General features: G+C 43.1%; 3 protein-coding genes across 4 annotated transcripts in view; 2 read left to right on the top strand and 1 right to left on the bottom strand.

The window, feature by feature from the left end:
- Positions 1–24442, top strand: part of tmem178bb (transmembrane protein 178Bb) — a 103852-nt gene that overhangs the window by 8319 nt on the left and 71091 nt on the right. Inside the window, exons 2-3 of one of the 2 annotated variants that reach the window (XM_058625482.1) lie at positions 1102–1237; positions 1397–2153. In XM_058625482.1, the coding sequence (XP_058481465.1) occupies positions 1772–2153 (382 nt within the window). In that variant the 5' untranslated portion in view covers positions 1102–1237; positions 1397–1771. Of the gene's footprint in view, positions 1–1101; positions 1238–1392; positions 2154–24442 lie in introns of both variants that reach the window. The other variant, XM_058625481.1, reaches the window with a different exon arrangement.
- Positions 8667–13678, bottom strand: LOC131456827 (volume-regulated anion channel subunit LRRC8A-like). Its single transcript, XM_058625480.1, has 3 exons — positions 13543–13678; positions 9886–11848; positions 8667–9502 (listed from the first exon to the last, which is right to left on the bottom strand). The coding sequence occupies exons 2-3, from the start codon at positions 11839–11841 to the stop codon at positions 9242–9244; spliced, it is 2217 nt and encodes a 738-aa protein (XP_058481463.1). The 5' UTR covers positions 11842–11848; positions 13543–13678; the 3' UTR covers positions 8667–9241.
- LOC131456830 (volume-regulated anion channel subunit LRRC8A-like) lies at positions 13818–16630 on the top strand. The gene is made up of 2 exons (XM_058625484.1): positions 13818–15882; positions 16148–16630. The coding sequence occupies exons 1-2, from the start codon at positions 13891–13893 to the stop codon at positions 16418–16420; spliced, it is 2265 nt and encodes a 754-aa protein (XP_058481467.1). The 5' UTR covers positions 13818–13890; the 3' UTR covers positions 16421–16630.

Raw genomic sequence — 24442 nt, 5'->3', positions numbered from 1 at the left:
ATATGGTGTAAATGCTTCTTTAAGCACATGGAACATGCTGGAAGCAGAGATGTCAGCCACCACCATCATGTGACCGGGATGTGAGTGAGGGCTGCAAATGTCTGTTTTGAAACGTGTGGTCAAATGCATCAGCACAAATGACTCATTAACAGCTAATTTGTTAAAAGCATGATACTTAACCCATACTTGTTTTCTTTTCTTTTTTTTTAAATCATGCTTTTATTGCTTCTATTGAATGAGAGTGTTTTTTTAATGTGATGTTGTCTCTGTGATGTATTTTCTGCATCTGTAAAGCACACATTGTGAGTTATTCAGGGACAGGCAGTGTTTCTGATACATTTCAAAATATAATATTATTTTCTCATTTGTGTTCTATTTGAGATGATGGAAATGCCTTCATCTCTTCAATCAAAATACTTCAATGTTGTGCATTTTTTGTGTTTTTAAAATCTGTAAAATACTCTCTTCGAATATGAACTGCAGATTTTATGTTTAGTCTTTGGAGGTATACTAATTTATTTGACTTGTTCTCAATCCTTTCAAATGGCTTAGTGCTGTGCTGTGAACAACGTGACATGGTCACTTCCGACCACTTCCTTGCACATTAAAAATGAGAATTTAACATAATTATTGGCTTCCCAGTAGCTTAATTAGAAACCAATGACAGTTTCAACTGTAGACTAAATTATGCAGCTGTACTGTGACATTTTTTTTTACTACATATTTGGAAGAAAAATAAAGATACTTTAGGAAGAAAAAACATAATCATTTTAAAGAGCTCTAGATACCTTTTGATATCTAATGGTGCTTTTCCACTACGCAGTTCCAGCACGACTCAGCACGGCTTGATTCTACTCGTCTTTTTTTATGGATTAATGGTTTAAAACACAAAATAGTTTTATATAGTTATATAACAGTTTTTTTTTGGCATGCATTTTTGGTGTGAGTGATTATCTTATTATAGTGGCACAAATGATTAATAATCATCATGTTCAATGTGAGCAGTGGTGGTCAATAATTGCTGACCGCAGCTGAATGAATGTGGAGGAGACACCGACGGAATGTCATATATGATATTTCCGCTCCTGTACTCACACACAGGCTGCTGCTGATTGGTCCATGGACAGGCCTGTAGCAGCTGTCGTCATCCGGTCAGACGTGGTGTGTGTGTGTGTGTGTGTGTATGCTGCTCTCTCTCTCTGCTGGACCGCAGTCTGCATCTGTTTGGCTTCTCCAGGTACAACATTTATTTAAACTATCCATCAATCATTTTTGGAGTGGGGGTTGTCACTGTGGTGCTTCATGTTTACTGTGACGTATAGATTTTGCTGTCAGTCCAGTAGTTTCATAGGTTGGGTATATGTTTTTCTTTTTTTTTCCCGCCCTGCTCAGACAGATGGATGTGGATCCGGTGCTGAGATGATGAGATAAGCCTCCTTCGTCTCTCTCATCTCCGCCGAGCTGCTGCAGCGTCGCACACACACACATAAACACGCGCAGGGAACGACGTGGTCACGCTGTGGTGGGAAACCACTGGAATATACTGGGCTCTGTTTTTCAATCAACCGCCTCGTCAGTGACGATGATGTCGATGGTCCCGACGCCTCTCTCCAGAGGTGATGTGAGCTGAAGTTGCTCGCTGAGCTCCGGGAGGAGTGGAGAAGGAGGCGGAGTGGTGGTGGTGGTGGTGGTGGTGGAGGAGGAGGAGGGGGGGAGCCGCAGAGGAGCTGTCCGTCTTCTGAAGGTGCTGATGCGGCTGTGACAAGCGAGCATGGCTGCCGGGAAGTTGCTGCTCTACGCCGGGCTCTCGCTTTCTCTCTGCGCCCTGGCCATGCTGGCCGTGGCGATGTGCTCCGACCACTGGTACGAGACCGACGCCCGGAGGTACAAGGAGCGGTGCCGAAGCTTTTCCAGCCGCCGCAAGGACCCGGGATTCATCTACATCCCCAACAACAGCCTGCCGCTGCGGGCCAGCCGGAGCAGCGCGCCCCGCTGGGAAGAGAAGCTGCTCCTGGCCCGGAACCGGCGGCAGCTGTTTGCCATGAGCGCCGCGGACGAGTGCAGCAGACAGTACAACTCTACCAACATGGGGCTGTGGAGGAAGTGCCACCGACTTGGCTTCGACCAGGAAATCGAAGATCGCATCCGGAAAGGTAAGACTCAGAGACCCAGAGGATTGCAGACACATGACATTATATGTCGTTTATCACGAGAAGGGGGGGAAAACAAATCAATTGAAGGCTGCTCTGCATGATTGTCCATTTGCCCAAAGGGCGAACAAGGGCATCGAGCTGTGTTGCTCTCATGTCAGAAGACACATATTCATCCATATGTGCATGGGTATGGACAGCCTGTGGCTGTAGACAGCTTGTTATCGTGCTGTTTTGCAAAATATAGGACACTGAATAGCAGCATAGGCTTGGTGTTTGTCTCTGAGGTCTGTCAGACAGAGGAAGCGTCCGCTCAGCTTTCAAATCTGTATGTGTGCAGACCTGACATGTGTGGCTAGATTCACCTAGAGAGTGACAGTGCAGGAGGCAAATATACAAACATTTGAGCTTTTATAAACAGAATGCAGAATCATTCGAATGTAGTCATCATCACAATGTCCAGGACAGGATGTAGAGCCAGTTGATGAAGGAGTGTTATGTAGTGGAGTCCTGTGTCATGTACCCAGGGGACTTTCTAGAGACTTTGGGGCCCCAGGAGGGTGAAGGAAACACAGGGGCCCCTCAACCAAATGGATGCAAGCAAGATTGTTCCAAGGGTTTTTTTTGGGCCCCAAGCAAAGGCTATCTATTTTTTACCCATAACTACACTGAAAAAAGAAATTAGTTGGCCTACTAAAAAAAACATACATATATATATTTTTTTTTGGTGGACATTCCGTCAACATCACTTTAGCAATATTAGCAACTTTGAATACATAGTTAGCCTTGCCGTGGGGAGGTGAGTTGAGGCGAGCTGGGACCATAGTGGAAAAGGGCCATGAGCATCAGATACATGGGCAGCAAGACACAAACAACTGAACACTACAATCAAATGAAAAAAATTTAGCATTTTTACCAGAGAATAACTTACAATAACCAAAAAAAAACTGAAATTGAAGGTAACTGATTGCAGAACCACAAAATGTGTTGTTTTTTAGACATAAAGGGAACTGTCTGATTGAAATGAATTTCTTAGTGAATTATTAGACACTCATAAATTAAGGTCATTCAAACTAAAGTTAGCAAGTTATGTGATATTGCCTTCCTATAACTTTCTTACTTTTGGTAGCTTCATTCATTTGAGTGTTAACAACTGAAGTCATCTTAAGAATTGTCAACCATTTTCTTTTTTCCCCCCAGTGTAATTTTTTAATCAAAATCACTGTCTTCTTCCCCCCCCCTTGCGTTATGAAAGTGCGAATCATGGTTGATATACCTTCATTCTCTGAAATTGTGAATTTTCTGTAGGAAGTAAGTGGCATTCAGTGTCTGCAGAGAGACACTTCAGATTTCCCCATGTACGTACATGCTTGTGGTTCTGTTCATAAATAAACAACGGCATGCGTCAGTCGAGCATGTGCATACTCAATCTCACGTTCTATTTTAGTCGCAGTGATTTCTTACCAGGAAATTGTCCTCATTTGTGTTTCCATGTTTTCTTTAAACACTGAGTGTAGCACATGTCTGCATACCATTGGACTTCTTCAAGATCTGCACAGCACCAAATCACAACATACAGTACATTATCTCAAGGCACTATCATAGATAGAGGAGAAGAGAAACCAAACATTTCACAGAAATAAGCAAGCACTTGGCGTCAGTTTGGAGGAAAAAAAAGCAACAACTCAATTTAACAGGAATAACTTTCTGGCAGAAACAGACTCAAAGATGTGCAGCCTCTGTCTTAGCCTGTTAGGGTGAAAGGATACTTGGGGGACAGATGGGAGGTGGGGGAAGAGAAGGAAGTTATTTGTTTTATGTCAAGACAGACACCAAGCAACACCAACATGCTAGTAAAGTGAAACAGCTGCAAACAGCAGCTTAATGGGATAAATGCTCTAGTGGCATATACAAACAAACGCTCCCTTAGTCAGGACTGATAGTATTGCTTGACAGAGCCTGTTCTCAGATGAAGGAGACCAAACGGAGGCAGAATATTAACCACATCAAAAATCCAAAAAAGCTACACACTGCAGCTCTAAATCTGCTTCAGATAAAAGTCAAATAGAAGTTTCCACTGATGCACTCGCAGTTATTTATACAGCACAGGCTGTCTGTGTGTTCAAAGGCTGATGGAAGTCACTGCTCTGAGTCTAAGCTGCAAGACAAGGCAGCGTGTGTGCCCTCTGCATGTGTGTGTGCGTCTGTGTGTGCTGCAGCTGTGCCCTCCTTTGAGGGTGCCTCAATGGCCTCTTTCTGAAATGATGGGCAAGCCCTCAGTTAGTGTGTTCAGTGACAAGATGAATGCCTCCATAGAGCACGTCTGATCTGTTTCCAGCTCTCTGCTCTCATCAGCAACATGCCTTGTCATCGCGGCGCGGCGAACAATAACATCACATACATTGGTCAATAAGGATTAGCACCTGTTATCTCTCTGTCGTCACACGTACAGACATGTCATCTACTATCAGCAACTAGAGCTAATGCCCAGCTGCTCATACGTGACACCTACCCACCTATGCCCTTACTTGAGTCTTGCCACTGCTGCCTCTTTATGACAGTGAGAGGACGCACCAGTGAAACTTCCTCTTAAAGATGAGCGTCCCGTTTGTTAGAAATGCATTGCAGAAAAAGTATATAATTCAAAAGTTGTATGGATTTAAGGAGGTAAAAGGTCAGAGAAGTGCCAAACACATACTGTTGATTGTAATCCTATAGTAATATCCTAAATTAAATCACAGACACACAAGTGGGAAGATTGTGGCCTATTATCCTGACATGCGAAGTTGCCACTAAAATTATATCACAGGGTTCATCCAGTTATGAGCAACGTGCTGTTATTTAAAGTCATGTATTTCTTCTCATATAAGAATATAGTGAATTGTTGTTATGTGTCAGGAATGACCCATAAGCCCAAAGCACATCTCATATGTCTGTATATACAGTAGATCAGTCACCTTTCCTTTTAAATTCACGGTGAAAGATCCGTACAAGTGATTTCTCCAAGCTCGCCCATTTCTCTGACATGTGCGCGCAGTATTTGGCCCGGATCAGCATAACCCATTCATCTCCTCATCTCAGAGGCATCTCGCATAATCACAAACTGCATCCTCCTGCAGATTATAGGAGGAGTTAGGGAGAGAAGCAGTGGAAACAGGTCAACACACACACACACACACACAAAAACACACAAAAAACAAAAACCCCACCAAATCCTCCATGTTATTGATTTAAATGTGGAAGTTTCATGTACCACTCATGTGCATGCATCACTTTAAAGCTGCGGTACGTAACTTTTGGCATTGTCAAATGAGTTCACAAGGCTCATTAAGCCTATCAGCTACACACAACTCTCTCTCTGTGTCTCCGAGTGTAGCTGTGTTTTATTTTCGTGTGTGTGGTGACATTCCCCCACTGCGCACAGATGTCTTGCACTAAAAAAAATGCGTTGTCTCTGCTCTGCTCTTTGACATCGCTCCACTGCATGAAATGTGCTGTAAAAATACAATTGCCTCGTCGTTCCTTGCCTGGGGACATCGCACATTAATGAACATCAACACGACATGTAAATATGCCAGATTACTGCCATCTGTAGTCCCTCAGCGCGGCGGTGGAATGAGACAACATACTGTATATGTGTACAGATATGGAGAGACAGCATGTCTTATGTTCCATTTTTATAAAGACTACTAACAAAATAAAAGATGTGATGTAGCAAGACAATGTATGTAGGGACCATTAGTTTCAAGGTGGTTGAGGGAACCACATGTAAAGTGACTGGTGCTGAAGTGCTTATTTCACATACATTCTAAAGCATTTGGAATAAATAGCACATTTATTTTATATTACACCTATATTTGCATAAATGCACATTACCCGTTTGTATAAAGTTCCAGAATTCACTATTGATTTACAAACACAGAGATGATCCAAAGGAGCGCCATCAATATCCTCATCCGCTCGTTGTTGGTATTCATTTACCGTACAACCGGAGGCTGATAATTCAAACAGGTGGTCTATGTAAGCTTGGTGTCAGATATCGCAAGTGGACCTTCTAAGTAAAGTCGCCCTCCTGCTGTCGAGGCATCCTATGAAAAAGAAAACCAGGTGCAAATAAAAGTAGCATTGAGATGGAGGATGAGAAGTCAAAGAGCCAAGAGCCAAGGATGTCAAGAGAGGATTACAGAGAGGAGGCAGGAGCTCCTCATCTTGCACCATCCACTGTAGCTCTATGAGTAGAAAAAGAACCTTTGGGCTCTGATCAAGACATTTACGGTTCCGTCTCAGCAGAGAGGACAGGGATAGGCCCTGGATTGGATTACCTTGCCCCTCAGGGGTCCTTTGTTGTGGAGAGGGCTAAATTAGACACCACAGGAGGTTAAAGGTGCCTCGCAGATTCTTTGCAGATGACCCTGCTGTCAAAGCTGCTCATCTAATGAGCGCATGGAAGGTTCTACATTGACCTGCTGCTGGACGTCCGTGGTGCATCTCTCTTTTCATTTAGGCCCACGTTTCTTTCGACTCGCGATCCCCAGCTCCAGTAGTTCTACATGTTGATGCGTCCTTGGGCAAGACACTTAACCCCCCCCGTTGCTCCTGACAGCTGTGGCAGCAGCAGCGTGTCATCTTGCAATGGTATGAAAGATGTGCGATAGAAAATGCAAAGAGTCCTTGCGCTATACCACAAACTCAGCTAAGGTCAGTTTGACCGAGTTAAATGCTGGTTAGAAAACAATTTATTTGAGAATTGGAGAGGTCATGACATTTGATGGAGTCATTCGCCTTGGAGAATAAACTCTGGCTGAGCAGTGTGTCCTATGCAAAGTGTCTATAGAGAGGAGCTGCTAAATGCTGAATTAAGACACTGGCACTTATGCAAGCTTCCAATAATATAATTCTAACACATATAATGCTCTCTGAGGGACCCCCGTTTAATTTAATGCTGTGCCAATGGAATTGTCCTAACTCAGTGTAAACCAAAGTGAGGTCATATGTGTGTGTGTGTGTGAGAGTTTTTTTTCTTCCTGTGGCCACAGCAACCGACACTGAGGTTCTCACGTCTTCCTGGAAACATTGTAAATTATTCAGACACATATGGCAGCACTCCTTGTTCATTAGTGCCACTGCAGCCTGCAGCCCAGGCGAGGAGACTGACTGACTGCCTGTTTGCTACGTATTATGCTAATGAAACAACAATGCAATGCAACTCTGACTGTATTGACACTCAGGGTTGATATGATAGGAAATTTTCCAAGGTGCCTCGAAATGCAGCTCTTGGGTTGTCATATAATGACGTACGGGAAATGCAATTTGAAGATAATTCTCACATCCTTTGTGTCACCTGGAATGAAACAAACAAAATGTAATGCAAACTACACTGCCTGCATATATTGGGGCTTGGTGCCTTGGAGATCAGGGATTGCTTCTAGGTTCTACAACAACAAAAAAAAGGCCAACTAAATTTACTGACGAGGCACATCCAACGTGACAATGCAAGGATTCATCAGGCACAAATTGTGAAATAGTAGTTCAGTTCAAAAAAAGCATGACTCATGCTTGAGTCATGCTTTTTTTTACTCATAGATTGGCCTCCACAGCGTCTAGACTTTAACCACATTGAGTATGCACGGGGTGTCCAAGTCTTCCAAAAATACATCTTGGTAAATATTAATGCAAGTGATGATCCTCAGAGTTGGGATTACTTGGTTTACTTGGATAGTCAAATTTTGATGACTCTCTTCCAACAGAACAACCATAGGAATAGACGCGCGCACACACACACACACACACACACACACACACACACATACGCTCACACTGAATAATATGCAGCCGTGGGGTGACCACCTTTATTGTTTTTGCATGTACACAAAAAAAAAGCATAATACCTACTCGAGGGTGGTTTATCTAACATAAATAATGAATGATGCACTCAAGGCTCCTGTTCCAATGTTGTCTCGTGAATGTGACCGCATATGAGACATACACAGAAATGAGGAAGAAGCTGCTGTTCACTCCTGAGTAGGGTACGACAACCAAAACTCTTCAGGATTCTGCCAGCTTGTGACAGCACGCTGATTATGTGTCAGTATGTGTTACAACCACCCTTGAACTAACTTCTTAACATCATGAGACTGAAACACAAATTAAAAGGTGCAGAAATTCAGAAACGTATGTAAAATCTATGTAAAATACTAAGGGACTCATATCTTGTCAGCCTTAAAATACTGGGATATCATTTTTTTCTGGATTGCCCAGCCCTACTGTCAGTCTGTGTTTTTTGTCCTGCAACTTCTGTATGGGAAAGGGTGCTTTAGGCTATGTTCATGCGACTCCTTATACAGTATATAGCACATTTAAATTAGAGTTGTTCCAATTCCGATACCAGTATCGGAAATGCCTCCGATACTGCCGAAAATGTTGGCATCGGTATCGGTGAGTACTGGAGTCCATGCACCGATCTGATACCACGTAATTTATTAGAGCTCCGTTAGCTCTGACAGGGTTCTTCTTCGCCGCTCTTGAAACAGTTGTGCTGTGCTGTTTTAGAGGTGTGAAGAAGAACTGATCACCCGACACCTGTAGACAAGGAGCTAACGTTAGCTCATCATGTCGGCGGTTTGGCAGTATTTACCAGTTAGCTCCGTTAGCGTTGTTAGCTGCGCTAGCTCCGTTAGCGCGCCTACAGTCAAACTGGAGCGGCCCGTTTATTAAACGAAAAGAGCAGCGCTGCAACTAACCACAGTCATGCAGGCGTAGTATGATATATTTTTTTTATAACACACTGCTATCGGTATCGATACTCTGTATCGGCCAATACCCCCAGCACAAGTATCGGAATCGGTATCGGGAGGGAAAAAATATCTCTAATTTAAATAAATAAACTTAAATGAACACTCAGGGCAGACTCATACATACATGTAGCTGTAACACTTGGTAGTTGGGCCTGATGCTTGGTGTTGGAGCTACCAAAGGTGCTCTCTGTCATGGCTAACTATGACACTTGAACTGCTGCTTGGAAAGTTGAACTTTTCCTAAATTCGGACCCATGCAACACGAGTGAGACAGGCTGAACGGAGTTGTGATTCCTATCATTCGGCCAAAAACTGTTCTTTGACTGTTGTTTGCAGTGTGTCAAACAGGTTGTCCTCCACCACTAGACGGCTCTTTTTTAACAGTCGACACTCGCCGAGCTCCACTGGTAGACTACTCAGCAGGTTCTCTCTTAGCTCCAGCTCAGTCAACATGGTGAGCTCATTGATGCATGATGGAAGTGTCTGCAAACGGTTGTTTCCCACATTCAGAGTATGCAGCTTTTTACACTTAAAGAGCTCTGGGGGCAAAGTCTCAATCTGAAGTGGAGAGGACAAGAATCACGACAGTGAGTGGTAGAAGTTACTAGTAAAATGCTAATTCTATGTATTATCCATATGCCATGATCGGATAAGGCAGGGATCTGAGATAGGTGTAAAGAACAATAACAAAAAGAGGTAGCTGTTTACATTGTGTCGACTGGAGTGCTTTTAGTTGTTACCTGATGAAACAAAGCACAATCCCGACTTTAGCAATCAAACACATCAAAATAAGACTGGGCTAAGGACTAAAGTTTTAAGGTTAAGGCTTGTGGCATTTGATCTGATCTTATTCACACATGATAAAGAGCTACTGTGGAGACAGGAAATGAGATAAACTCACTAAAAAAACAGTGAATAAAGGCAGTGTTTTTGATGCTTACCCAGTTTGCCGTCACAGCAAAGTACTGCAGTTTCTGGAGCTGACCTACATTAGCACTGATGCTGGTCAGCTTGTTGTGGCTCAGGTCTAAAAAGCGCAGGTTTTGGCAGTCAAAAAGTTCCTTGGGGACATTTTCAATGTTATTGTTGTTAAGATACAGCCTCTGCAGTCTGGCAAGTTTCCGCATCTGAAGTGGGATGTGGGTGATATTGTTGTACCACACTTTCAGGCACACAAGCCACTTTGGGTACTTGTTGGTGAGGATTGCCTCGATGGAGGTCAGATTGTTGTCCTTCAGGTCAATCTCTTGCAGATTGTGCAAACTGAAGATGATGGAAGGAACGTGTTTAAGGTTGCACGAAACAAGCTCAAGCTCCCTCAGATTTGTAAAAATTGGTTTTCCGAAACTTAAGTCCAGCTTGGTACCACTGTTATTGATGGAGAGCTTCTGGAGGTGGGTGGACACATCTAGCACTGTATATGGCAGCTTGGTTAGACTGTTCCTTAGATATAGTGCTTTGAGCATTTTGAGGTCTTTAAGCATTTCAGTGGCTGAAATGAAAGTAGCACCAATGGTACAGGTTAGGTGCAGCTCAATCAGGGTCCTCAGGCTGCAGATCCACCTGGGGCACTCTGTGATGTCGGTGAAGCTAACGTGTAGGGTTTTCAGGTTCTCACTCAGGAAAGCCAGAGCTGGAGGATCAATTTTAGCTGATGTGTGGAAAAGCCACATCTCCGTCAGGTTGGAAAGCTGACTTATATTTGGCGGAATATGTAAGTTTTGCATATGCTCCAGCTTGAGCACTTCAAGCTCTTTCAGCTCAAATATTGCATTTGGGATCCCACTGAGACTGAACAGATGCAGCTCCAGCTTCTCTTGGATGTCTTTGGTGATGTGCTGACTTAGCTTCTCCAATGTCCACTCATTGTCCAGGTTCACCTGCTTCAGTTTCTTCTCACTAACCTCTGACAGAAATACAGCGAAGCGCTCGGTGTAAAGAGGGTTATACTGTTCCGTCAGGTGTAGCATTAGCGCAAAGTCTTTCACCATGTCTGGGATGTCACTATATCTGCTCTCCTCTCGCATTGATTCGAAGGAGTATGTTTTGAGGGACCGGGTCCACATCCAACACAGAGTATAAAAGCAGATCATAGTACAAAATACTCCCAAGGTGATGAATACCCAGACGTACATCCTATAAGGTTTTGCTGAAGTGTAAATGCAAGAGAATGTGCTGTACCCTCCTATAAACACCTCACACACAATATTGAAGTCTATAAAGTTTATATAGTAGAATGGGTAGGTAATTATAAGTAAAACATTGATTATTTTTATGATTGTCTGACATATGTAGACACGGTAGACTATATCACCTTTTTCTACTTTGATTCTAAACTTCTTCACCTTCTCAAAAAGAGCCTTCGCCTGCTCCCCATCTTTTTTACTGAGAACAGTATCAATTCTGGACTTGATTATTTTAGACGTGGGATCTGTCTCCCCCACCACAGTCTCCGACAACGCCTTCGTTGTCCATGGGGAGTCATCGCACTTGAGCAGGATGGAGACAAAGTTCTCCAGTTTTGAGCTGGTGGAGAGAATGGTGAACAAGAATTTGCTGCAGGCCATGAAGATGATGGTGTGGACACACATCAGATAGGGGAAATACTTGGCAAACCAGTGTACGTTGTTCTCATAGCAGTAGTTGCTGATGTATCTGCTTCTTGAAATGCCACGCGCAGTCGGCAAGTCCGCGGTCACGTTTGTGAAGGGAACCGTTTTGCATTGCTTGTTGTCCACCCAGTTGCATGGTAGGCAGGTCACAGTTTCCCGTGTGATCTGCAGATAAATGCTGAACACTGCAATTAACATCATGAAGACTGAGATATAGTCGGTGAAAATATCCCACCATGGCTTCAGGATATGTTTCTCTGGCTTTGTGTCAATTGCCGGAAGCATGGTTTATCTAAAAAAAAAAAAACAAGGACAAACCAAAACTGGTAGTTAACTAATTAGTAGTGGTGTTTAACATCTAATTGAAGATCAAAGCAGGCATTAATAATATTGTTCTTCTTCCAATAATTTCCAGCAAAATTTCCAGGAGTTGAAAGTTTGGCAACACAGATTAGAATTCTTTTACACAGTCCAATGTATCTTCTCTTCATCAAAATATTTTACTATTTTAGAGTTGCAGTTTTTTTTAGCTTTTTTCTTTCAACTCATGGAAATTAGTTGAGAGGGCGGTTGAAAGGCAGCTAGAGCGCACATCAAAGACAATAGCATGAGCGCTCACCACTGAATGAAACAAAATACTCGGGGTGGGGGGTCAAAGGAGATGGGGGTGATTTGAACAGTGTTGAAGAACTCTGAACTGTGATGAAATTAGATTATTAAAAATTTTATAAAGTCCTTCAAACTCTGATTAAGAACTTTGAACTGTGGAGGGGCAACATTACACCTCTCAGTGTATACAGCCTGCCAGAAAGTATTACCAGAAGAAGAAATAAATGCACAGACAGACAGATAACGGGCCGTTCATTTGAATCAGGTGTTCTGGAGCAGGGAAACATCTGAAACATGCAGGGCAATGGGTCCCCAGGATCAGGATTAAGAAACACTGACCTAGATGACAAAGTTAGGAACAATGTGCATACTCACCTTAGCTTAGCTCCACCTGGATGAAGCAGCATGAGAAGCATCAGATATGAGAAGCGCAAATGAGTGATCGACCGCACTGATCTGTGCAATTATAAATGATGATGTCACATAATATCTGGACATATCTTTACTGAAGTGATCAGGTGGCATGTGAGACCACTATACAGTTCCAGCGTGGCTCGGCTCGGCAAGGCTGGACTCTACTCGGTTTGGTATTGTTTTCCATTAGTATAGCACCTCCTCAATGTGAGTGGAGTCATCCTAGCAGAGCTGCATGAAACTGCCGTGACGTCGTACACACGTCGACACACACAAGCTGGTAACTAGTGACTTGTAAAGCAGTTATTTTTTGTGTACTGAATCATTAGACTCAGTTAGATAAAAAGATTGGTTCAAAGAATTCTTCAGTACATGACCGTCTGACAGAGCGGAGGCTTTCAGCAGTGCTGTGGCTAAATACACCAGACCCCTCTGTTAAATACTGAGATTTTAGAAATTTCCTTGCTAAATGTTGGGGATTTGCGCAAGTCTCCCTTGGAAAACCTCACTAGAGCAGGTAGTAAAAAAGTACCAGGTACCATGGAAAAGCCAAACAAAACTAGTAGATTCGAGTCATGCCGAGGCGTGTTGTAACTATGTAGCGGAAAAGCACCATAAGAAACACATTTATTAGGCACCGAACTTAAGCTTCACACAGGACACCAGACAGTCCCTGCTGTGACCACCATGTGGGTTGGGATTAGGCTTGAAATTATGCAGTCAGTGCATGAGAATGGCTGGAACTGTGGCAGCTTGTGTGAATGAGCCAGTACTGAGGTACTGCCCACTTCAAGCACTGGATATTGTTTTTATCTTAATGCAGTTAAATTAAAAATGGTGTTCTTCTATGGGGTTTAACGGCAGGTTGCATCCATGATGTCATCTTCTGGAACAACAAAACAGTCTTTCATCTGTGGTTCACATGAGATAATAATAATACAAGAGAATATGAACTTCTAATACCTCTCATGCCCGCAGATGTTGACCAGCTGCTTCTACTGTAGTTTAGACTCTTTCCATTTTGGATTTTGCATCTGTAATGTTGGTTTGTTGTTGGTGTTGTACAGTAGTTCGCATCAGAAATGTTGCATTACTGCTTCATCTCTTTGCTTCCTCTTCCCCTGCCTTTCTTCTTCCCCTTTCATGATGTCTGCGGTGTCAAAGTCATCATCAAAGTCGTCATCCATGCTCATTGTGACGCATTTGTGCAACAAATTAGCAGAGATGCAACATAATGGATGCAAGCTGCCGTTAAATCCCGAAGAGGAAGAGGGGAAATGCATCTATTCCAGTTGTCTGTTTAGTTAAACCATGCTTCCTTCTATCGACACAAAGCCAGAGAAACATATCCTGAAGCCATGGTGGGACGTTTTGACGGACTACATCTCACTCTTCTTGATGATAATTCCAATGTTTGGTATTTATCTGCAAATTACACGGGACAATATGACCTGCCTGCCTTGCAAGTGGGTGGACAACAATCAATGCAAAACCTTTCCCCACACAAACACGACCACAGAGTTTCAGAATGAGGGCATTTTTTCTTGGGAAAACTATGCCAGTCCCTACTGCTATGAGGCCACATTGCATTGGTTTGCCAAATATGCCCCTTATGTACTGTTTTTCCACACCCTCATCTTCATGGCTTGCAGCAAATTCTTGTTCACGATTCCCTGCACAAGCTCAAACCTGGACAAGTTTGTCGCCATCCTTCTCGAGTGTGTTGACTCCCCGTGGACAACAAAGGCTTTGTCTGAGACTGTGGTGGCAGAAAGCGGCCCCACATCTTCAGAAAACATGACCGTTTTGATGAATGACGAAGTAGGCGTGAACTGGCATCACCGAACAACGTCGAAAATTGCAACTAAGATTTTAGGTAAAAAAGATGGGGAAAAGGCAAAGGCTCTTTTTGAGAAAGTGAAGAAGTTCAGAGTCAAAGTAGAGAAAGGTAAAGTTATCTACTTTGTCTATATAAGCCAGACAATCATCAAAATAGTCAATGTTGTACTCGTAATTATTTACCCAGTCATCAATTTAAGGTTTATTGAGTTTGATGTAGTGTGCTTTTTGAATGTCGTAGGATACAACACATTGTCTTGCATCAACACGTTAGCAAAACCGTATGGGATTTTGGTTGTGGCCTACATCATCTTGGGAGTGATGTATGGTTTGAGCTGCATTTATACTTTAATTTGGATGTGCACCCGATCCCTGAAAACATACTCCTTTGAATCGATCCGGGAGGAGAGCTGCTATAGTGACATCCCTGACATGGTGAATGACTTTGCCTTCATGCTACACCTAACTGATCAGTATGACTCTCTGTACACAGAGCGCTTTGCTGTTTTTCTGTCAGAGGCGAGTGAGAAAAGGCTGAGGCAGGTGAACCTGGACAATGAGTGGAAGTTGGAGAGGCTTAGTCAGCACATTACCAAAAACTCCAAAGGGAGGCTGGGGCTGCAACTGTTCAAGCTCAGTGGGATTCCAAACACAGTATTTGAGCTGAAAGAGCTTGAAGTGCTCAAGCTGGTGCTTAGCCCTGACTTAATTATACCATCAAAGATCTCCCAGCTTTCCAACTTGACAGAGATGTGGCTTTGCCACACACCAGCTGAAATAGATGTCCAAGCTCTTGATTTCCTGAGTGAGAACTTGAGAACTCTCCATGTCATATTCATTGACAATAAGGAGATCCCGAGATGGATCTGCAGCCTGAAGAACTTAAGTGAGCTGCATCTAACTGGTAATTTGGGCTCCGCTGAGTTCAGAGATCTCAACATGCTCAAGGTGCTATATCTAAAAAACAATCTGACGACACTGCCACAGGCAGTCATCAACATGGGGGAGCATCTCTATCGGCTTTGCATCCAAAACAATGGTACCAAGCTGGAAAATGTGAGCAGCCTGAAGAAAATGGTCAACCTGATGTGGCTCGAGCTTGTTGCCTGCAACCTTGATCCCATCCCTTCCTCCATCTCTAGTCTGCACAAGCTTCAGGAGCTTGACCTGAAGGACAACAATTTGACCTCGATAGAGGCAATCGTCAGCTTCCAGAGCCTGAAGTACTTAGTGTGTCTAAAACTGTGGCACAACAATATCGCCCACATCCCTGTTCAGATTGGAACACTTGTCAGACTGCAGAGGCTGTACCTGAACAACAACAAAATTGAGGAAATGTCCCAAAGTCTTTTCTGCTGTCAAAACCTGCGCTTGTTAGACCTGAGTCACAACAAACTGACCAGCATTGACGCTAACATAGGTGACCTCAAGCATCTGCGGCACTTTGCCGTGACAGCTAACATGGTGAGAATCGAACATATTCCTTTGTGTGTCTTTAGTTTAATGTGAACACATTTGATAAACTTTTCTCCGTAGCCCTTTGCTCTTATTTTGTTGTACTTTTGCTAGGGTCAGGATTGCGTTTTTGTTTCACCGAGTAACATAAAATCACATTTGTATTAATGACCTCTCCACCTATTTCAGATCCCTGCCTTATCTGATCACGGCATATGGATTATATATGTAAAATGAGCATTTTACTGGTAACGTCACTATTTTTCCACTTCAGATTGAGACTTTGCCTCCAGAGCTCTTCAAGTGCAAAAAGCTGCACACTCTGAATCTTGGACACAACCTCCTGGAGACACTGCCGTCAAGCATCAACGAGCTTACTGCGTTGTGCAAGCTGGAGCTGAGAGAGAACTTGCTGAGTAGTCTACCGGTGGAGCTCGGCGAGTGTCATCAGTTGAAAAGGAGTGGTCTAGTGGTGGAGAACAACCTGTTTGACACGCTGGAAACATCTGTCAAAGAGCAGTTTTTGAATCGCTGTGCAGCTCATTAAGGACCTTACGCAAATGCATAGACTCGTGGCTCAAAGAGGTGTATTTATTCAAATGAACAGGTTTGTTTGTGTGAAGGACATTTAATGTCTTCAAGTGCCCATTTTATCTTGGTGCAGATAGTGTGCTGAAATTCACCCTGAAGTGGACACTCAAGCTACGCCTCTGTTAATTGTGTTTGTAATAAAACTTATTTTGAATGCTTGAAAAAGGTTTGGGATTTAATACCAATTTTGACTTGTGACCTGAGACTGTGGAGACTTTTTTTTAGCCTTTAAGAGGCAGCTCTCTCTTTCTCTTTCTTCCTCTGGCCCATTTAATCAAGCCAAGATAGTACCAAGACGGGGGGGGGGGGGGGGGGGGGAGCAGATGAAGGCGAGCTCTGTGACCACAGCTGCCTGCCTCACAAGGAAATGTCTTTTCAGTGCTCAGCACTACTGAACAACACAGGAATTATGTCCTGTAAAAGGACAGTTGTGCAAGTGGCTGCGTGTTAAGAAAAAACACCTATCACATCTCACATTTACAGTACCTATACCCTATTTCCACTGGAAAAAAGTTTCAAACCTGTGCTCAAATGGGTTTTTGACCAGTGGAAATGTGTTTTATCAGCATTCCCTGACTGCAGTGCACACATTTTTACCAGCTTTGGCGATGATTGCCATTAGTGGGAACACAAGATCTGAGTGAACATGTCATTTCTTCTTCATCTTTGACAGTGACGCAAATTCCTGCGTCATTTCTGGTGCAACGTTTGAGGCTTCTGCCTCCACTGGCATTGGGAGTTATGTTAATCATCTCGTGTTAGCAGGTTCAGGGCATACATACGTCGTCATCGCCATCATCTGCTCCCTAACAGTCAAGAAACGTCCAAATCGTTCTCCTAGTTTTCATATGGATGCTCATGAGTGTCATGAGCTGACAAGGCGTGGGTGGAGATGAGGAGGCGGGCAGCTTCACTCTGGATGTCGGGGAGATTGGACATCAGAGCTTCCGGCTCTGGATGATGACAGGTGTGAAACGAGTGGCCAGGTTACCACGGTAACATCTTTACTGTTTCTAGCCCTCCACATCTCCACTGCCTTGGTGTGTTCTCCGTGTGTCATCAGTAAGAAAAGAAGGGCTGCATGACCGTTATGCCACGTCCACATTGGATGCCTTTTGCAGTGCATAAGGGAAGCGGAGCTGTTCTGCTGCGTCTTATATACATATGTTTACATACTCCAAATACTTCTCTGTGCTCATCTAAAGGCTAGGGCTCTTCAGTATGACGCTGCATATGTGTTGGTCCTGCTAAAATGTCACAATAAAGCTTTGCTGAAAACAAGGAATGGATTCAGGGAATGGAAACAGTGTTGTGTTTGTAACATGTAGATAGAGATGCTATAACTACGGTGACAGGAAATTTCACCGTCCTATATTCACCTCATATATTCCTCCAAATGGGAACATACTTTCCAAATTTGACATCATATGCTATTGAAGAAGACCAGAAACTAGCGATGGAGTCTCTTAACTCCTATGAAATAATGTATGTTTTACATAGTTTCCATTAAAGGAAGAAATAGGCTAATTTTCCCATTGACTTCCATTAAAATTCTATTATTTTTGCAACCAGAATTGTCAATTTGAGGATATTCAATATATTTGTACACATTGGCAAGACTATATCCTCTCAATCAATGGGCATTTTAAATGATTCAAACTGTCATTACTCTATTGGTCTTTTAAAACCCATTATTGGTCAACCTTTAGATGTCACTGTGATCTTTTTCAGCCTTGCGTGAGGCCTGCTATTTCCATCGCCTGGACACATTCAAACATGTAACAGGACCTGATTCACGCGTCCTCTGAGACGCTTTTAATTAAAAGCCCCGACATGTGAATGAAGCTCAGCAGGCTGATGGAATGACTCTAACATTTTGACTGACATCCATCTCCAGCTGAATAATTGGCTGAGGCCTGTCGGCTGACAGGTGGAGATAGACATCGTGCTCCAGAATTCTGCCGCTGCGCTGCGCCGCGATCTTCCGGCAGATGCAGAACGCACTCTGCTCCGCAGCAGATAGAGTGCTAAACTAGTCACCTCATGAATCACGCTGCACTGCTTTGGTTCCCTTATCTGCCTCGCTCCATTATATCTGATTCTTTTCATTACTTTTGTTTGTTTTGAAGCAATTTTACATCAGCATAGTTGCAGACATGGTGTATTTCTGTATCTCTCTACCACACGGTGCTCTTGAAGCCTAAAGGACTTAGCGCGCTGCTCAGGGACGGATGTGACCCAGGTTCTTCTGTCTCCACTACATTTGTCATTATCTGTGTTTGTATGCTCACTGGAGGTTGTAAGCAGTCTACATGAGTTTTCCATTCATTATACTGCCAGGTATTGTTAGAATGTGACTAAAGTAATACATGCTTTATGTAAATTTGAATTTATTCTGCTAAGAAAATGAATAACCTAGGGCCACATTAATAACAGTAAGAGAATGTGAGGTGGGGCACTAGCAACAAGCAATTTTTCCACAATTCTCCCAGAAAAATATTTGGAAGAGAAAGTTGACATCATAGCAAACTTGAATGATGAAACAATGATGAAATCATTTTTTTTAAAAATTCAATGGCAGTGCAGGGGAAGGTTTAGTTTAGGCATGGTTCAACACCACTAAGGTCAGGTACCGATACCGATAAAGCGTCATCTTTACATTGACTTTATAACTTTATGAAGGAGGACAGGAGTACAGTTGGTGTAGCAGAAGAGGAAACAAGGGATAGGGTAAGATGCAGGCAGATGATCTGCTGTGGTGACGCCTAAAGGGAGAAGCCGAACGAAGAAGACGAAGAAGCCATGGCTGTGAGTGGACCAGTCAAGTGCTTTTCAAATTAAACAGGTGAATCCTCTCATAAAGAACATTTTGCTTTGTGTAACAATTCTCCAGGGACAAATACAAACTCCAAAGAGCACTATTGTCTTGCATTGGACATCGAGAGTGACTCATTCAAGCCTTGGAAAGTATTCAGGCCAGTAAGCAAAAATGTCTCAAACATTTTTCCATTCTATTTATTTCCAGTTCTTCCCAGTTTTCTCCTCTATTTGCCTCCCTGTCTTTGAAAACTTGGCTCCTTATACAGTTTCCTCATCGTCAGATTAGATTAAGAAAGCTATAGTGTGAGGTGGTGGGGAAATTCAGCTGCCTTGCTGTGACTGCTCTAGCTTCCATAATCTTTTTTATCACTGCAGAGGCCTGTGGCTCTGAGTGATTCAGTCAGGTGTGTAGGGTGAGATAAAGGAAGGGGAGATTGTAATCCACGTTTTTTTTTTTTTTTTTTAAAGCTAGAATACAAGTATCAAGGTTAGCCCAGCAAAGAAAATACAGGAAATATTAGGGATCAAGGCGATAACACTAAATATAGCACAATAAAACAACCATCGGATGAAAATGTTGGGAGTTAAAGATGCAAGATTGGAAGTGCAATTTAGAGATAACTAAAAACAAGCACGTTTTAGACTTGCTGCTGATGTTAATGAAAGAAAGAAAAAAATCTGATTCTAAAGAATAATTTGTTTGTACAAAGATGATAATGGTAGCTGGAGCCAATTCCAGCATGCATTGGGGGGAGATTCATCCTAGAAAGATGAAAGAGATCATTCAGTTTTTTTTTGAAGTGTGGTTGTATAAGGTACTGACATATAGTTAGTACCTACTTTGCCGAGCATCGGCAAGAACCAACCTGGGACATGGTGACTCACTCTTACAGAAAACTTGGCTGCCAGAGGGAACACAGAGGAGAAAAAAAGAAGAAGAAAGATTTGAGCCTCTTAATAAACTGCTCACCTAATAAAATCTATACCAGCTTTAGGCTGCAGTATCTTAAAATATATGTTCACTGCTGTATCTCACCGTTAGTCAGCCTTTTCCAACGAGAAACTGACGTGTGTGTCAGTTTTATAAAAATGGTCGCTCCTCATGCCAAAGTCCATAGAGAGAATAAGAGATTTTACATCCCAGCAGCACACAGGGGATTGCTGATCCGTGCTGCCTCCATTAATAGGTTTGAGTGTGTTATTTTGTGACTTTGATGATTGGAATCTTTTTAGTGAGCTAAATGAGAATGAGCGCACACCTTAAGCTGATAATGTTTATTTGGGATTGGCTAAAATCTATTGTAACCCCACTGACAATCCCTTGGAGACCCTTGGAAAATGGCAGAAATAGCAGAAAATTAGAGGTTTGTGTGGAATGATGAGAAAAAAACCCATTACCCTGCTCAACAAGTACATATTACTACAGTAATAGATTATTGTCCGGGCCTCTTTATTTTATGTTACCATATTGTGCATTGACTGAACGTCGTCTCAACTTAATGCCCTAATGGGAACCATTAAGTTGGTCACCTTAGCTGTTGAGACATTTTGTTTTCCCTTAACGATGTTCAGTCCAGACCTATCTGGGGACATAAACTGCCCATGTGTGGCCATTAAGAAACACATATAGACATGAATAAAATCACTTGTGTTCAGTCAGTGACTGCCGCTGTGCTCTTTCCACGATGTACATGATGTTGGCTTCATGTTTAATAGAGTAATATCAGCTTAAATTGTGCTAATGCTTTCTAATTCGCAATCAATGATATAGATTTCTGGAAAATTGCACTCAGGTCATCTCAGCACCGGCTCGGCAGGCTGCTGTTAGGGCACCTCCACCAGATGTTTAGCACCCGTCGCCCTGTTTGTTGGCCTTCTTAGTTCCTCTGTTTGAAATACTGTACTTCACACACACGTGTGCAGTTCACCGGAAAGGTTAAGGTCAGAACGACTTCCTCTCCCCACGATTCAGCTAGTGTTGAAGGAATAATAGCTGCTTGCTCGTGGGAATAAGAAGCTCTCCATTACTCCCTTGGCCTTGATGGAAAATCAACAAGAGGTCATAAGAGCCACTGGAGGTTGTGGCTCGGGGAAGTGCTTTTAATGGTTATTTGTCTGATGAGATTTGATTTTAAGAGCACATTGTTGGCTATAGAGGATTGTGCTGCTGTACCAGCATCCTCCAAGGGGGAGGGGACAACTGGGGATTATTTCTCTTACACACACACACACACACACACACGAAGAACAGCAGTGTTAGTGTGTGAGGCGCCGGGAATTTGACTTAGTGGTGTCAGTGCCAAGTGGTGTCAGTGCCTCGGTGTCCGGGTCGGCTCGCGGGTCTCGCTACACGCGCCAAGTTGCCCTCGGGGTGGCTTCCTCATCACACACCCTGTGCTGTGACAACAAGGTGAGACAGATGGGAACAAACACTGGCTTCCCTGATACACTGTGTCGCACAATCACAGCCACGCGACCGCATGATTGGAAAATATGAAGGCGAGGGACTTTTTTCACAATTATAACATAATTGTGTGACACAAAAACAGCTGGATGAAGGAGAACATTTCATGTCGTATTTGCTCATCGCTTGCTCGCTTCTCAGAGGCTGCCGTCCTGATGCGACATGTTTCTACAGCGGCCTCAAGGGATTTGGGTTTCGCATTTCTAAGCGGGAGCTCACTGCTCAAACGATGGTGAACTGCTTTGCCCACATAAACCCATTGCAAAAACGGAAGAAGAAGAAGAAGCAGCAGAAACAGCGGGAGAGTGAAACGACCTGTGAAAGATTATTTACATCCTTTCTTGCAAATGAAGGCCACCGTAATCCCTGACATGGGAAAGGGGGGAGAACTCTGTCTGTTGCACTCCGCACGCTCATTATTAGATGTCACAACTTCTCGCTATTTCTTACACATTGGACCTATAATGAAAAATGCATAGTAATTGAATCAAATGCAAGTACCTCTATAAACCTGTGAAAGCCTTGCTCTAGCATAGACTACTAGTTGCTAGTATCTACATCTTAAATTGCAAGTCTCGCTTATATGCCCTTTTCTCTACAGAGCTCCCCCTACAGTTTTGGAGTGCATATTTTTTACGACACCATCCGTCCATTGACTAGTCCTCACTGTCGTTATAACTCGCCGTTGACGCTCCCCACTCCGTTCCCCTCTCCAGACCATGTGCATTTGTTTTCAACTGAGCCATGTTCATGCCGATGGAAGGACAGCCAACCACAACAAATACAGGGCATTGTTCATAAAAAATGGTCCAGCAACAATAGCAAACATAGAGAAAGAGCAAATATACATAAAGACAGAGAGTTTATCCCAACGATAACAGCAACAATGTCATTCAGCATCCATTTTGCGTGCTTCTGTGTGAATCAGATGTTTACTCACGTGCGGGCCCTCGCTCGTTTCCTCTTCCGCTCTTTTTCCGAAAACGATTTTTCTCTGCTTCTTTGTTGTCAGCTGTATTTATGCAATTTATGTTTCTCACAAGATCTGAGACTTTGCGAGACCTCCTGATTCTGAGGACTCCAGGTCGGTGGCCCCGATCTTGCAAGGCTGGTTTCCTGCTAACAGACAGTGGAGACAGCCCCCAATCTCCCCAGAACAAGACATTTAACCATCACATAGACTATAATAAGATAATAATTCTGCTTTAACATGGCCCTTCTTAATCCTTGTGCGGCATTGAAATTGTACCAAACTACAACAGCTGATTCAATTGCAATTCAAAGGGCTGAAAAAAAAAAGTTGTTGGGGGGTCTATTTGCATCTCATTTCCTGTGGCACAGCTGAGCCAGGAAGAACATTTCCTCAGCGAACCTGGAGTGCAGCCTCTTTGGGATCATAGTTGAAATTTAGAGATAGATCTTCCTTTTTTGATTGTACTTGTGGTTGTGTATTTACCCACACATGGCTGATTGCTATTAAATAATTTAAAAGTGGCACAGAGCTTCATTTTGATAATAGTGCGGGCATTGTTCAGCGCTGCTCTGCCCTCACTTTGACCGAGTGTGCACATCTCTTTGTGAGCGGGCACTGGAACTGGCATGGATGGGAATATCAAAGAGACACATCAGAGCAGCTGCGGTTTACTAATTTTGTAAGGAGGTCTGCCAGGTGTTTGGGCCCCAGTTTCACACGTATGGATCAATAACACAGTCTCGCTTGGCAAAGCAGGTCTGAGCAGGGCTGTGATATGCACATACGCCCATGTGTTCCTTGTAGACACCTCCTGCTATTGTGGATTATTTTAATAATTTAAGGTGCCACCTCAAGAGAGGAAACATTTACTCGGTTAATCCATCAGTTTAATATCAGAAGCCGTGACTCTCTTGGTTTCATTGATCTGCTATTGATTTCTGAGACAAAAGCTGACACATGCACTGAAGTGGTCCAAATAAAGTACATTACTGGCTGCTAAACATCGACAATTGGTTAATGTATTGTGACTGATTGTCACCGGTATGGCAACAATGAACTGCAGTGAGCAATCAGTGAATAATAAACTGTGTAATGAATTGGGCAACGGTGGGAGAGAATTCATTTAGGCTGATTTGTATGACCGCTATCCTACCAACCGGTACAAAGAAAACTTTATTTTAATGATTACCGCTGTAGTTTGTAACTGTTTGTAATGCTGATTAAGTTGCACATGGTTCCTCTCTGTTTTTTTTGTTTTTGTGTCCGTGGTGACATCCCCGCGCTGCACACGGACACATACGCATTTTACGTTAGGGCTGAGCAGGCAAGGTGGAAGAAGCACACAGGGCGAGTAAAGCAACACAGTGTCATACAGCAGCAGTCCGGCTGAGAACACCAAGATATGTGCATTCTACTGCTAAAAACAAACCTGGACATTCAGAAGGACTTTAAAATCGTGCTTTTCTTGTTTTTTTTTATCAATAACAATCACGATTTTGGTTTCTTGCAAATGTGATACTCAGAAATCTACTGGGGACAATGGAGCTTTTGCAGTGGAGCTTTAAACCCAGTATACTGTAGGTTGGAGGAGCTTGCAAAATGAGGCAGCTGAGTTATTGCCTTATGACTTGATTGGCTAACCTGTGCAGCCTCTAATAGACGCGTGTCCTGATTTAACACAGAGCTATGGACAACTTGTCTCAGGCCTGGCTCTTTCGATC

Source organism: Solea solea, chromosome 3 (genome assembly GCF_958295425.1).
Source record: "Solea solea chromosome 3, fSolSol10.1, whole genome shotgun sequence".
NCBI lineage: Eukaryota > Metazoa > Chordata > Actinopteri > Pleuronectiformes > Soleidae > Solea > Solea solea.
Note: the sequence above shows the minus strand (reverse complement) of the source record. Positions and strands in the feature narration are given on the sequence as shown.